The sequence below is a fragment of the Scyliorhinus canicula genome, chromosome 18 (assembly GCF_902713615.1).
Source record: "Scyliorhinus canicula chromosome 18, sScyCan1.1, whole genome shotgun sequence".
Classification (NCBI taxonomy): Eukaryota; Metazoa; Chordata; class Chondrichthyes; order Carcharhiniformes; family Scyliorhinidae; genus Scyliorhinus; species Scyliorhinus canicula.
Genome location: NC_052163.1, coordinates 84,991,172 through 85,004,018, shown reverse-complemented (window position 1 = coordinate 85,004,018; position 12,847 = coordinate 84,991,172). Strand labels below are relative to the sequence as shown.

Genomic DNA, 12,847 nt, shown 5'->3' with positions numbered 1-12,847 from the left:
ACATTCAGCAATCTCCGCACATTCGTGTTCAGCTGCCTTCCCTTCACAAAACCTGTCTGGTCCTCGTGCACAACCCCTGGCACACAGTCCTCTATCCTGGTGGCCAGGATTTTTGCCAGCACCTTAGCATCCACGTTGAGGAGAGATATGGGCCTGTATGAACCACACTGCTGGGGGTCCTTGTCCTTCTTTAAAATTAACGAGGTCAGCGCCCGCGACATTGTCGGGGGCAAAGTCCCCCCTTCCCACGCTTCATTGAGTGTCCGCACCAGCAAGGGGCCCACTAGGTCCACAAACGTTTTTATAAAATTCCACCGGGAACCCATCCGGCCCCGGTGCCTTCCCTGACTGCATCTGCCCGATCCCCTTAACTAGCTCCTCCAGCTCAATCGGCGCACCCAACCCCTCCACCTTCTCCTCCTGCACCTTCGGGAAAGAAAGCCCGTCAAGGAACCTCTCCATTCCCCCCCTCTCCCCCATTGGCTCCAACCGGTACAGTTCCCCGTAAAAGTCCCTGAAGACCTCATTCACTTCTACCCCCTTCCGCACCACATTCCCACTCTTGTCTCTCACTCCAGCAATCTCCTTAGCCGCATCCCGCTTGCGGAGCTGATGAGCCAGCATCCTACTCACCTTTTCACCATGTTCGTACACTGCCCCTTGTGCCTTCCTCCACTGTGCCTCCGCCTTTCTAGTGGTCAGTAAATCAAATTTAGCCTGCAAGCTGCGCCTCTCCCCCAACAGTCCCTCCTCTGGTGCCTCTGCATACCTCCTGTCTACCTCCAGCATCTTTCCCACCAGTCTATCCCTCTCGCTCCTCTCCCTGTGTTCCCGGATGGATATCAGCTCCCCACGAATCACTGCCTTCAGGGCTTCCCAGACCATCCCCATCTGAACCTCCCCCGTATCATTCACCTCAAGGTACCCCTCAATACTTGCCCGGACCCTCCTACACACCACCTCCTCCGCCAACAACCCCACATCCAACCGCCACAACGGACGTTGGTCCCGCACCTCTCCCATCTCCAACTCTATCCAATGCGGAGCGTGGTCGGAGATTGCGATGGCCGAATACTCGGCCTCCTCTACTCTCGGAATCAGTCCCCTTCTCACCACGAAGAAATCTATCCGAGAGTAGACCCTATGTACGTGGGAGAAGAAAGAGTACTCGCGTGCCCTCGGCCTCACAAACCTCCATGGATCCACTCCACCCATCTGATCCGTAAACCCTCTCAGTACCTTGGCCGCCGCCGGCCTCCTACCCGTCCTAGAGCTGGACCGATCCAGTGAAGGATCCAACACCATATTAAAGCCCCCCTGACAGAGAAATTTCAGCTAGCTGGGGGGAACGAGCTACGGTACCTGCAGCTCAAAAACTTCCTACGAAAGGAGACAAGGACGTACCCACAACCGCCACGACAGACACTATTGGAAGACCTACTGGACGCAAGTATCCTAGAGAAAGGGAACTGTAGTGACATGTATGACCGACTGGTAGACAGGGACGACACCGTACTGGACGCAACAAGAAGGAAATGGGAGGACGACCTGGGGATGGAGATAGGGTGGGGACTCTGGAGCGAAGCACTGCATAGGGTCAACTCCACCTCCACGTGCGCAAGGCTCAGCCTGACGCAACTAAAAGTGGTACATAGAGCCCACTTAACGAGAAACCGTATGAGTAGGTTCTTCCCGGAGGTGGAGGACAAATGTGAGCGGTGCCAGAGAGGCCCGGCCAACCACGCCCACATGTTCTGGTCTTGCCCCAGACTTGTGGAGTACTGGACAGCCTTCTTCGAGGCTATGTCCAAAGTGGTGGGGGTGAGGGTGGAGCCATGCCCGATAGTGGCGGTCTTCGGGGTTTCAGACCAGCCAGATCTATTCCTGGGGAGGAGGGCGGACGCCCTTGCCTTTGCCTCCCTGATTGCCCGCCGTAGAATCCTGTTTGGCTGGCGGTCAGCAGCACCACCCAGAGCTGCAGACTGGCTGTCCGACCTCTCGGAATCTCTCCAAATGGAGAAAATCAAATTCGCCATCCGAGGGTCGGACGACGGCTTCCACAGAACGTGGGAGCCATTCATGCAACTGTTCCGGGACCTGTTTGTGGCCAACGTACATGAGGAAGAATAGTCGGGTGGCCAAGAACCAGGGGAAAATGGGCGGGAATCGGGGGAAGGTAGCCAGGGGGGAGGGGGGGGGGGGGGTCTACGGGCTCGGTATGGGGGTTTGATGGCAAGCCAAGGCCCAAAACCAAACTATAAATAAATGCCTATAAACATGTGCCTCGGCCATATTGGGGAATGTAAAATATGTATGCTGGCTAAAGGGGGCGGCCACAATTATTGTTATGAAGATGCTTACCTGTAAATATTCATGTAAAACAATTTTGTGTTTTCCTTTGTTTTTTTTTGTTTTTTTTTTTCTCTCTCTCTAATAACTTGTAATTTGTCATATATAAAATATGAAAACTCAATAAAAAACATTTATATGATCAGACCTCCCGCCTCCAGATCCGGGATCCGTCCCAACATACGCCTCATAAAGCCCGCATCGTCCCAATTTGGGGCATACACACTAGCCCAGGGGTGGGCAAACTTTTCCGTGCAAGGGCCACATTCAGAAATTCACAATTTTAAAGGGCCGCATAGTATATTAAGTAAAATAATTACTTCACCCGGTTATGATTCTGGGCGCCTCATATAGAACATAGAACAGTACAGCACAGAACAGGCCCTTCGGCCCTCGACGTTGTGCCGAGCAATGATCACCCTACTCAAGTCAACGTATCCACCCTATGCCAGTAAGTAACCCAACAGCCCCCCCCATTAACCTTAAAAAATTTTTTTAAAACTTTTTAAAAAAATTTTTGTTTTTTAAATTTTTTTTTTTTTTTTAATGACTTGGTGGGCCGCATAAAGACCTTTGGCGGGCCGTAGTTTGCCCACCCCTGCACTAGCCAGTACCACCACCTCTCCTTGTAGCCTGCCCCTAACCATAACATACCTACCCCCCTTATCCGCCACCACCTCCGATGCCTCAAACAGCACTTTTTTCCCCACCAGAATCGCCACTCCCCGGTTCTTCACATCCAACCCAGAGTGGAAAGCCTGCCCCACCCATCCCTTCCTCAGTCGGACCTGGTCCGCCACCCTCGGGTGGGTCTCCTGAAGCATTGCCACATCTGCCTTTAGCCCCTTCAGGTGAGCCAGTACCCTCGACCGCTTCACCGGCCCATTCAACCCTCTCGCATTCCAAGTGACCAACCGGATCAGAGGGCGTCCCGCCCCCCTCCCCCGTCGGCTAGCCATAGCCCGCCGACTGCCCGCCCCAGGCCAGCACCCCCTGCCCGACCCAGTCCCCATAGCGACAACACCTCACCTCTGTCCCCCCAGCCCCCCCCCCCCCCCCCCCCCAGCTCCTCCTTGACCCTACCAGCAGCAACCCGGTATTCCCCTTTCCCCCCCTCCCTTCCCCCCCAGGCTAGGAACCCTCCCAGCCGCGAACCGTCCTCCATTGTACTTCCGTGGGTCAGCTAACTTCTGCTGACCCCGGAAACTCCCGCCAATAGCCCGACCCCTCCCGAAGTGGGATCACCCCCCAATCTATCCCTCCTCCAGGCACCGCTCCAGCGCGGGGAATAACCAGTTAAGGCCCCGCCTCCCCCGTCACCGTCTCCACCCCCCAGCCCCGCAGCGCGGGAAACCAGAGGAAAGCCCGCGCTTTCGCCCTGCCCCACCACACCTTTCTGACACAGCTCCCAAATATCAGCCCCACTCCATACCCCCAACCCGACATAGAATACAACAGACCCCCCCCAACCCTCCCCACAAGATACACAGCCCAAACAATGCCCCACAGCACAAAAACAAAAACATAGCAGAACAACCCCTCCGTAAATAACCATATCAAAATTGCAAAAGTACTAAGACAAGAAGAGAAAAACAGAAGAAAAAGAGAACACAGCAACAGCAGAATCCAGCACTAATATATTACAGCCAACCTCGCAACCCCCAACCCCTAGTTCAAGTCCAGATTCTCCGTCCGCACGAAGGCCCACGCCTCCTCCGGGGAATCGAAATAATAATGCCGGTCCGAATAAGTTACCCACAGGCGCGCGGGCTGCAACGTTCCGAACTTTATCTTTTTTCTATAAAGCACCTCTTTCGTCCGATTAAATCCGGACCGCCGCTTAGCCACCTCCGCACTCCAATCCTGGTAGATCCGTACTACCCCATTCTCCCACTTGCTGCTCTTCACCTTCCTGGCCCAGCACAGCACGCACTCCCGATCACTGAACCGGTGGAATCTCACCAGCACCGCACGCGGGGGTTCATCTTCCTTAGGCCTCCTGGCCAGTACTCTGTGTGCTCCCTCCAGCTCCAAGGGCAGATGGAAAGACCCGGCCCCCACTAGCGAGTTCAGCATTACAGCCACGTAGGCTGTCATGTCCGACCCCTCTTGCCCCTCCGCAAGGCCCAGGATCCGCAGGTTTTTCCGCCTCATGCGGTGATCAAGCTCCTCGAAGCGTTCCTGCCACTTCTTGTGGAGTGCCTCGTGCCCCTCCACCTTATATTGTTGAATTTACTTATCGACATTTTGAACACTGGGTGGATAGAGAGACCAGACAGGCCGTGCCGTGGCCCATGTGCCGCATGTTGGTCATGACCTAGACTGACAATTAGTGCACTACTGAGGTGAATGCTGCATTGTTGAAAGTGTCTGTAAAATCAAGTCAGCCTGGTTATGAGGTTGTAAAAGATTTCAATGCACTATTGAAGGAAGAAAGTTCTCCTTAATGTTTTTCTGATGTCACGCTTAAGTTCAAAAAGTTAAAACAAAAAGCAGTCATTTAAGGTTTTTTTTGGAACTGCCCTCAGAAATTTACAAACCATTTAGTTTGCAAATATCTCAAAACGAAGTAGCAATTCAACTCGATGACCTCCGGCTGTGTTGACTTACAGTGATTAGATAGATCATGTGCAAATGGGATATGTTATCTTGAATATAGCTTGATTTTGGCGGCAGAATAATTTAATGGGCTAAGTACTTTTAGGGGAAAACCCCTGTATTTAAGTTGGGGTGATCGTCTGTTTAAGAACTAGTTTCTTTGGAAGATGATCTCTTGTAAAAAGCAAGGCTTTCAGTAACTGATCATATGACCAAACTGCCTCGGAGATAAACAATAGTAAAGCAAAAGGTAAACAATAAGTTAATTACAGGGTGGGTAGATTACTATGTGTGGTCCTGTTTTCATGGAGTTCAGTTTAGAAAAATCTGACTGCAGGGAACATCTTTTCAAACAGAATTCAGTTGAAATTTGGTCTGCAGGCTGAAAGGGTTTAAAATCTTGATAACGGAAGAACTCTACCAACAGTGCACTGGATTTCTGGGATAGTTAAGCTGAGAAGAGAGGGAGCGAGTTCCTAAATGCAAAACTCCAGAGTTCAAGAACATTAGAACCAAGAGAGTTCTGACACACGGTTGCTCCACTTAAGACGCTACCAACACCCGTGTTGACCTGGGAGTCTATAACTGTGGAACCTGTGGGAGGAGTTTAGATGGGCCAGCCTTGTCAGAAGTAAGCTGAAGGCTCACGAAATCTCAACCATTATGTGAATCTTTGGAACTGTACTCAGACCAATTTCTGATAAGTGGTCTGACTTGAGGGCACGGTGGCTGGCACGGCTGGCTCAAAGTGTCGAGGACCCAGGTTCGATCCTCGTCCCGGGTCACTGTCCGTGTGGAGTTTGAATGTTCTCCCCGTGTCAGCATGATTCTAACTCCCACAAACCAAAGATGTGCAGGGTAGGTGGATTGGCCACGCTAAATTGCCCCTTAATGGGATTTCTTTTTAAAGCATCTGACTTGAGCATTTTGAGATGCAAGTCAAAAAGATGTAGAAAGAAATTTAAGCTAAGTTTGGTTTAGAGTATATATAATTGTTTATTGTACTTTAAATATCTTTAATGTAACTGACTATTTATAAGTGTGTAGTTATTATTATTCATGTTCTTTGATTTCTGTGTAGTAAAATTATTTTGTTTTAAACAGTGAACGTGGTGACTTCATTCTTTCGGTAAAAACCTGGGTGTTTGGATTTCCAAAAATAATCCTTTACTATTCTCTTCTAACATGATAAGAACAATACATTTACATGGTATCACAGAATCCTACAGTGCAGGAAGGAGACCATTTGGCCCATCGAGTCTGCACTGACCCTCCATAAGAGCAGCCTACCTAGGCCCACTCCCCCGCCCTATCCCCGTAACCCCACCTAACCCGCACATCTTTGGACACTCAGGGGCAATTTAACATGGCCAATCCACCAATCCTGTACATCATTGGGCTGTGTGAGGAAACCGGAGCACCCGGAGGGAATCCACGCCGACACGGGGAGAACGTGCAAACTCCACACAGTCACCCAAGGCTGGAATTAAACCCGGGTCCCTGGCGCTGTGAGGCAGCAGTGTTAACCATTGCGCCACTGGGGCTGGTTTAGCTCACTTGGCTAAATCGCTGGCTTTTAAAGCAGACCAAGCAGGCCAGCAGCACGGTTCGATTCCCGTACCAGCCTCCCCGGACAGGCGCCGGAATGTGGCGACTAGGGGCTTTTCACAGTAACTTTATTGAAGCCTACTCGTGACAATAAGCAATTTTCATTTCATTTTCATACCTCTGTGCTTAGAAATTTGTCCAGCGTCTGACATACTGTCAGCAATGCCACTAGTCCTAAAATAGATTAAATACAATAGTAAGTTAAACATTATTTAACTCGGAGATGAGATTTTATGCGTTTTCAGTGCAAGGAGAGGAATCATTCAAGTTGTTTATGCTGGTTTCTGTTGAATAGAGCAAAAATGCCCGAATGGTGCCATGAATACAGATCTGGCCTATTAGACTTAACATGATCCAACCTAACAACGAACCACAGAAACCAAAGTCACGAGGTTGAACACCACACTGCATTGAGTTAGCTGGCTTCAACCAGAGTTATATTAGACTGCTAGATTTTAAAAAATAAATATAGAGTACCCAATTAATTTTTCCAATTAAGGGGCAATTTAGCACGGCCAATCCACCTACCTTGCACATCTTTGGTTTGTGGGAGTCAAACCCACGCAGAGACGGGGAGAATGTGCAAACTCCACACGGACAGTGACCCAGGGTCAGGATTGTACCTGAGCCCTGAGCGGCGTAGGCAGCAGTGCTAACCACTGCGCCATCATGCCGCCCACATTAGGCTACTAAAGTTGAACATGCACAAAGATGGATAGCTTCTTCTTGATTGCTAATCATCTCCTGCTCAAGTGTGTGAGCATGGACATTACATGAAGAGTGGATAGCTCTATCCTGTGAAGTCCTCTATCGGTAACTTGCCTATTGACACGAACATGAATAATAGCTATCTGAGAATGAAACCAGACTTCAGTATGAACAAACAGCATCAGATAAAAGAGGGAAGAAAGTAGCATACAAATTAGTCCTGAAAATGTTGTTGCCAAGAAAAATAACTTTTGTATTCTCTTTCTTTTTCAGACTGAATTGGTGTATCTCAGTCGACCTGAGCATTGGCATTACAAGATGCAAACAGACTTCTCTTCCTGTATAATGTGCCCAGCACTCATTGTCAGATCAGCCTGATTGGAATTGGAAGCAATGTTCAAACACTGGCTGGTTCTTTCTTGTTCCATTAGCCTAGCTCAGTTTTGACACTAGGTGCGATTATGGCAGAAGGTTGCGCTCGCACCCCATCTCTTGATGACTTGTTTGACATTTTGTCTGGAGTCACAGAACAAAGACTTCTCAGCCTGTGGTACAAGTTCAGTACTGCCAATGCGAAAGCAAAGATTCACCAACTCCTGTACAGCATTATATCATTCTTCTTGAAAAAGAAAGATGAGGCTGAGAGAGCAGCCAGGTCAGTTTTGAATGAGATGCCAGCTGACAGATCTGCTTTGTACATTTTCAACAAAATTCAAGGTTCAGGGGGTGGTGCAGAGGGAGAAGGGGAGGCATCTGAGGTGTCAAATGAAGAGTTTGCAGGTGGAGACAGTGGTGTTCTTGCAGACCTTGCTTCGATGCTTGCAGTGCTTGTGGAAGAAAATCTGTGCAAGCCGTCCATGAGGAACCAAGCTTGCCAAGCTGCCATCAAAGCATTCAAGTCCAGCAATCAAGACCATAGTTTGGATCTTCGAGAACGTATTCAAGAATTTAGGTTGCTGTGTGGTCCTCTGGATTTTGAAGGTGAGGGGGACAATGGTGAAGTATCACCTCTGAAGTCAATTGAAGAGCCAAGTCCAAGTATGAGATCAACTGTTGCATGCAGGACCAATCCGAATCAAATACCGACTGACTCACTTAACAATTCAGAAATTACAGTACCCAGCCATTTTGAAATCAGTGCATCTCCCACTGCATCATTCATTTCCAATTCATGCCAAGATAATTTAAACTCCTCAATGGCAGACCCTGAAGAGAACGCAGTTAATCCTGTAAATTCTGCCAACATAACTTTGAATAATTCTAAGAATGTATTGAATCTATCCTCTGACGATTATTTGGGAGTGGAGAAGGTGGTTGACAGCATTGGAGCTCGAGGTGGTGAACAGGACATTGCTCTCTCAGTTTGTTCAACTCCAAGTTCATCAGGAGATCAAGTGAATGATCTGAGACCAACTCAATGTACTGGAAGAACAAGCAGTGACCAGATAGTTACTTCAAAGTCAAAAATATCAGGGGGCCAGGGGACAGGGGATGAAGTGCATGCCAATTCCATATCACCCGGTCCTTCAGTGGACACGACAAAGCTGTTGACAGGTGGGCAGTCTAATTCTTCTGAAACCATGTCTGCTCAGGCAGTGGACGAGAGCTTTGAGAACAAATTTTACCCTTTTGTTGTCTTTCACGCCCCAGAGGATGTGGAAATTGCAGAAAGTGTGCAAGTTAGACTGGAATCATTAGTGAAAATGGAGGGTGCAACGTTTTTTGAGGAATTCTCTCTCCCCGGGCGATCTCCAATAAAGTGCATTGAAGATGCAGTTAACAATTCTGCCTTCACAATCCTCCTCCTCACCAACAGCTTTAAGAATCGCTGGGATGAGTACAAGACCAATATTGTCCTGATAAATTCAATCAATAATGAGTACAAATATAACACTGTCATTCCAATGCTACCACAGAAGAGTCGGATGCCTCGTGAGGATATCCCGTTTGCACTGAGTGCTATCAATAGACTCGATGAGAATTCCAGACATTTTGAAAGACATGTAAGAAAGACATTTACACGGGAAGTCCTTGAGAAGCATAAGAAAATTTGGCTTGAGGAACAAACGCAAAAACAGTATCAAGAAAGGCTAAGTCAGGCCCAAAGAGAACTTCAGAAAACTCTATCGGCTCAAATGCATTATATGGAATTGTGCACCCAACTAGCCCAAATGCAACAACTCTACCCATTCGCACACCCACCCTATCCAGGACCTACTGCAGTTAATGGACACACACAGCCTGTGCTAAACCCACCGCCGTATCTAGACTTCTCTCTATTGCCACCTGGCTTGAATCCTTTTTTGCCGTCAATGTTACCAAAGCAGCCAAATTTCAGCCCCTTTATACAACCACCCTTTCAAGTCATTAATCCTGGCAACGGGCAGGGAGGTCAAAATGTAACTGTCAGTAGTTCGACACAGCAGCAAAACCAAGGCACCAACATAATCCAGATTCAGCATGCCAAAAATGTACAGATAGGGGACTCCAACCAGATGACAATAACAGATTCCATTGAGAGCACAGACGATGAGCAGGATGGAGATAGTGACCACAGTTAGATGTCTTACTTGTTATTTTTGATCGATGGAGAAATCAACGGCCAGCAGAATTGTAAATGCTGGTAAAGCTGTCATCTGAAAATGAATACAAATGTCCAGTGTATAATTTTTGATACCTTGGCACTAATGTCTGTACAGAGGGAAGGCAGTGATGCAGTGGTATTCTCACTGGACTAGTAATCCAAAGACTCTGGTGACCCGGGTTCACATCACACCACGGCAGATGGTGAAATTTGAATTGAATAAAAATCTGTAATGAAAAGTCTAATGGCGACCATGATACCATTGTCAATTGTTGTAAAAACCTATCTGGTTCACTCGTGTCCATTGGGGAAAGATATCTACCATCTTTACTTGGTCTGGCCTACATGTGACTCCAGATCCACAACAATGGATGTTCTGAAATGGAGGACAGTTAGGGACGGGTAATAAATGCTGACCGAGCCAGTGTCGCTCATGTCCTATAAATTAATTCTATAAAATGCCCTGAGTTGTCAGCAATCAAATCAGTTTTTATTACATGTGGTACTTTGTCACACCAGGACCCTGCATACATAATCTGAGCTCAGTTCTCTGATTGCTGAAAAAGACTTTGACAGGGAAGCTGCAACTAATCTCAGCAACCCCGAGTAATCAACCCCAAGTACGTATCTGCTCCTGATTACCGGCCAGTGGTTCTGTGTCTGACGGACATGAATAGAACAGACATTACAATGCTGCTCCCTGCTCCTCCGCCATAGTCAAAAGCTCGTTGTTTAAACAGAATGATCACTTGCTCTTAGGAGAAGGGAAGGGAGCAAACACCATTTACGGAGCTGCACCAATGCAAGTTTGAAGTGTGAGTTAATACTGTTGTAACAATGACAACTGGATTCCTTAATGGAAAAATGGCGACATGAAGAAAAATCTTTTTTTTAAACTGCGGCTGGTTAACATCTGGATTGCACTGGCTGAGAATATGGTAGAGGCAGAGTCAATCATGGATTTCAGGTGAGAATTGGACAATTAAATGAAGAGAAAAGATTTGCAAGATGACAGGGAAAGGGCAAGGGAGTGTGCTGAGCTGATTTGCTCTTGCATAGACCCGACAGGCCAAATGGCCTCCTCCTTTGCTGGAAGCATTCCATGATTCTATGATTACAACAGTACATACACATCAAAAAATGCTTTGGGATGTTTGATCATAAAAGGTGTTACATAAATGCAAGTTTTCCTCCTTTTTTGGGAGAGACCGAGCCACAAAACGAGACGGTGTGAAATTGTGAGGGGCAGGCAGAGAAACTTGTGCGAGTGAGAATATGAATGAGGAGAGGAAAATAGGGGAGATTTGGGGGAATAGGGAGCGACAGTGCACAGGAGTGAGTGAGAAAGAATGAAGATGAAGCCTGGGGAAGAAGGGACTGATTGATTTAATATTGTGACTAACCTTGGTAGTTTCATTGTGAGGATGATGGTAGCATTAACTAATTCCTAAAATAAAACTCGTCAAAATGATTTACAGAATCCTTTAAATTTTCTGGGCCTTTTTTTCCCATTGAGATACAATATTACTGTATAGTATTAACTCACACTTCAAACCATAAAAAAGAGAGTTGTAAAGTTGGTGGAGGTCAGCGATTGGTGGGAGCTAGGAGAGATTGCAACAAAGATGTGTAGGTCACAAGACAGAGGACGGGTTAACAGCAAGAGAATCATAGATTCTGCGGCACGGAGACGGGCACTTCGGATCAAACTCATCCACGCCAACCAAAAAGCCCATCTTTTAATAGTTGCATAAAGGCAAGATATCAAATGTCTTTTTCAATGTTTTTATTGGGTTTTGATATACATAACAAAATATAAATACACACAACAATGAGAATATTGCAAGGCAGCACCTGGGCGGTACCCCTAACGTTATTTATATCGCGATCGTTTTTTGCTATTTACATGGATTTATTTTTGTTGTTGTTTCTTTTCGCTCTTTTGTCTTTTCCTTGCTGTGGCCGTTGTGGTCCCCTGTTTCTCATTTCCCGCCTGTGTCACCCTTCCTGGCTCCCCCGTTATTGTTCATGCCCCCCCCCCCCCCTCATTCCCTCTACCCGAGGCCCTTGGTTCTCCTGTAGGGCTTAGTTGTGCTTTCCTATTTTCCCAGACCCTCCCCCCTCCCACTTCCCTTTTCTGTCTTGTCTACTCTCTCATTATCCTTGGCTATCTAGTTGCTGGCCACAAACCGGTCCTGGAACAGCCAGGTGAATGGCTCCCATGTTTTGTGGAAGCCTTCTTCCGACCTTCGGATGGCGAATTTGATTTTATCCATTTGGAGAAATTCCGACAGATCGGATAGCCAGTCTGCAGCTTTAGGCGGGTTCTGCTGATGTCCAGCCGAGCAGGATTCTACGGCAGGCGATCAGGGAGGCAAAGGCAAGGGCGTCAGCCCTCCTCCCCCTGAAGAGATCTGCCTGACCTGATACTCCGAAGACTGCCACTCTCTGGCATGGCACCAACCTCATCCCCACCACTTTGGCCATTGCCTCAAAAAAGGCTGTCCAGTATCCTGCAAGTCTGGGGCAAACCATAATAATAATCTTTATTGTCACAAGTAGGCTTACGTTAACACTACAATGAAGTTACTGTGAAAAGCCCCTAGTCGCCACATTCCGTCGCCTGTTTGGGTACACAGGGATAATTCAGAATGTCCAATTCACCTAACAGCACATCTTTCGAGACTTGTGGGAGGGAACCTGAGCACCCGGAGGAAACCCACACAGACACGGGGAGAACGTGCAGACTCCACACAGACAGTGACCCAAGCCAGGAATCAAACCTGGGACCCTGGAGCTGTGAAGCAACAGTGCTACCCACTGCTACCGTGCTGCCCTTGAACATGTGGACGTAGTTAGCCTCCTTGGCACCGTTCACATTGTCCTCCACCTCCGGCAAGAACCTGCTCATTCGGGTTGTGGTCAAGTGGGCTCTATGTACCACTTTTAGTTGCGTTAGGTTGAGCCTTGCGCATGTGGAGGTGGGGTTGACCCTATGCA

The 12,847-nt window shown here is 47.9% G+C and overlaps 1 protein-coding gene across 2 annotated transcripts in view; it reads left to right on the top strand.

Moving 5' to 3' along the window:
* The window catches only part of ticam1 (toll-like receptor adaptor molecule 1), a 60,440-nt gene extending 48,820 nt beyond the window's left edge, over window positions 1–11,620 (top strand). For both annotated transcript variants that reach the window (XM_038777654.1, XM_038777655.1), the window contains exon 2: window positions 7,537–11,620. In XM_038777654.1, the coding sequence (XP_038633582.1) occupies window positions 7,725–9,824 (2,100 nt within the window). In that variant the 5' untranslated portion in view covers window positions 7,537–7,724 and the 3' untranslated portion in view covers window positions 9,825–11,620. The remainder of the gene's footprint in view (window positions 1–7,536) is intronic.
* The last annotated feature ends 1,227 nt before the right edge of the window (window positions 11,621–12,847 follow it).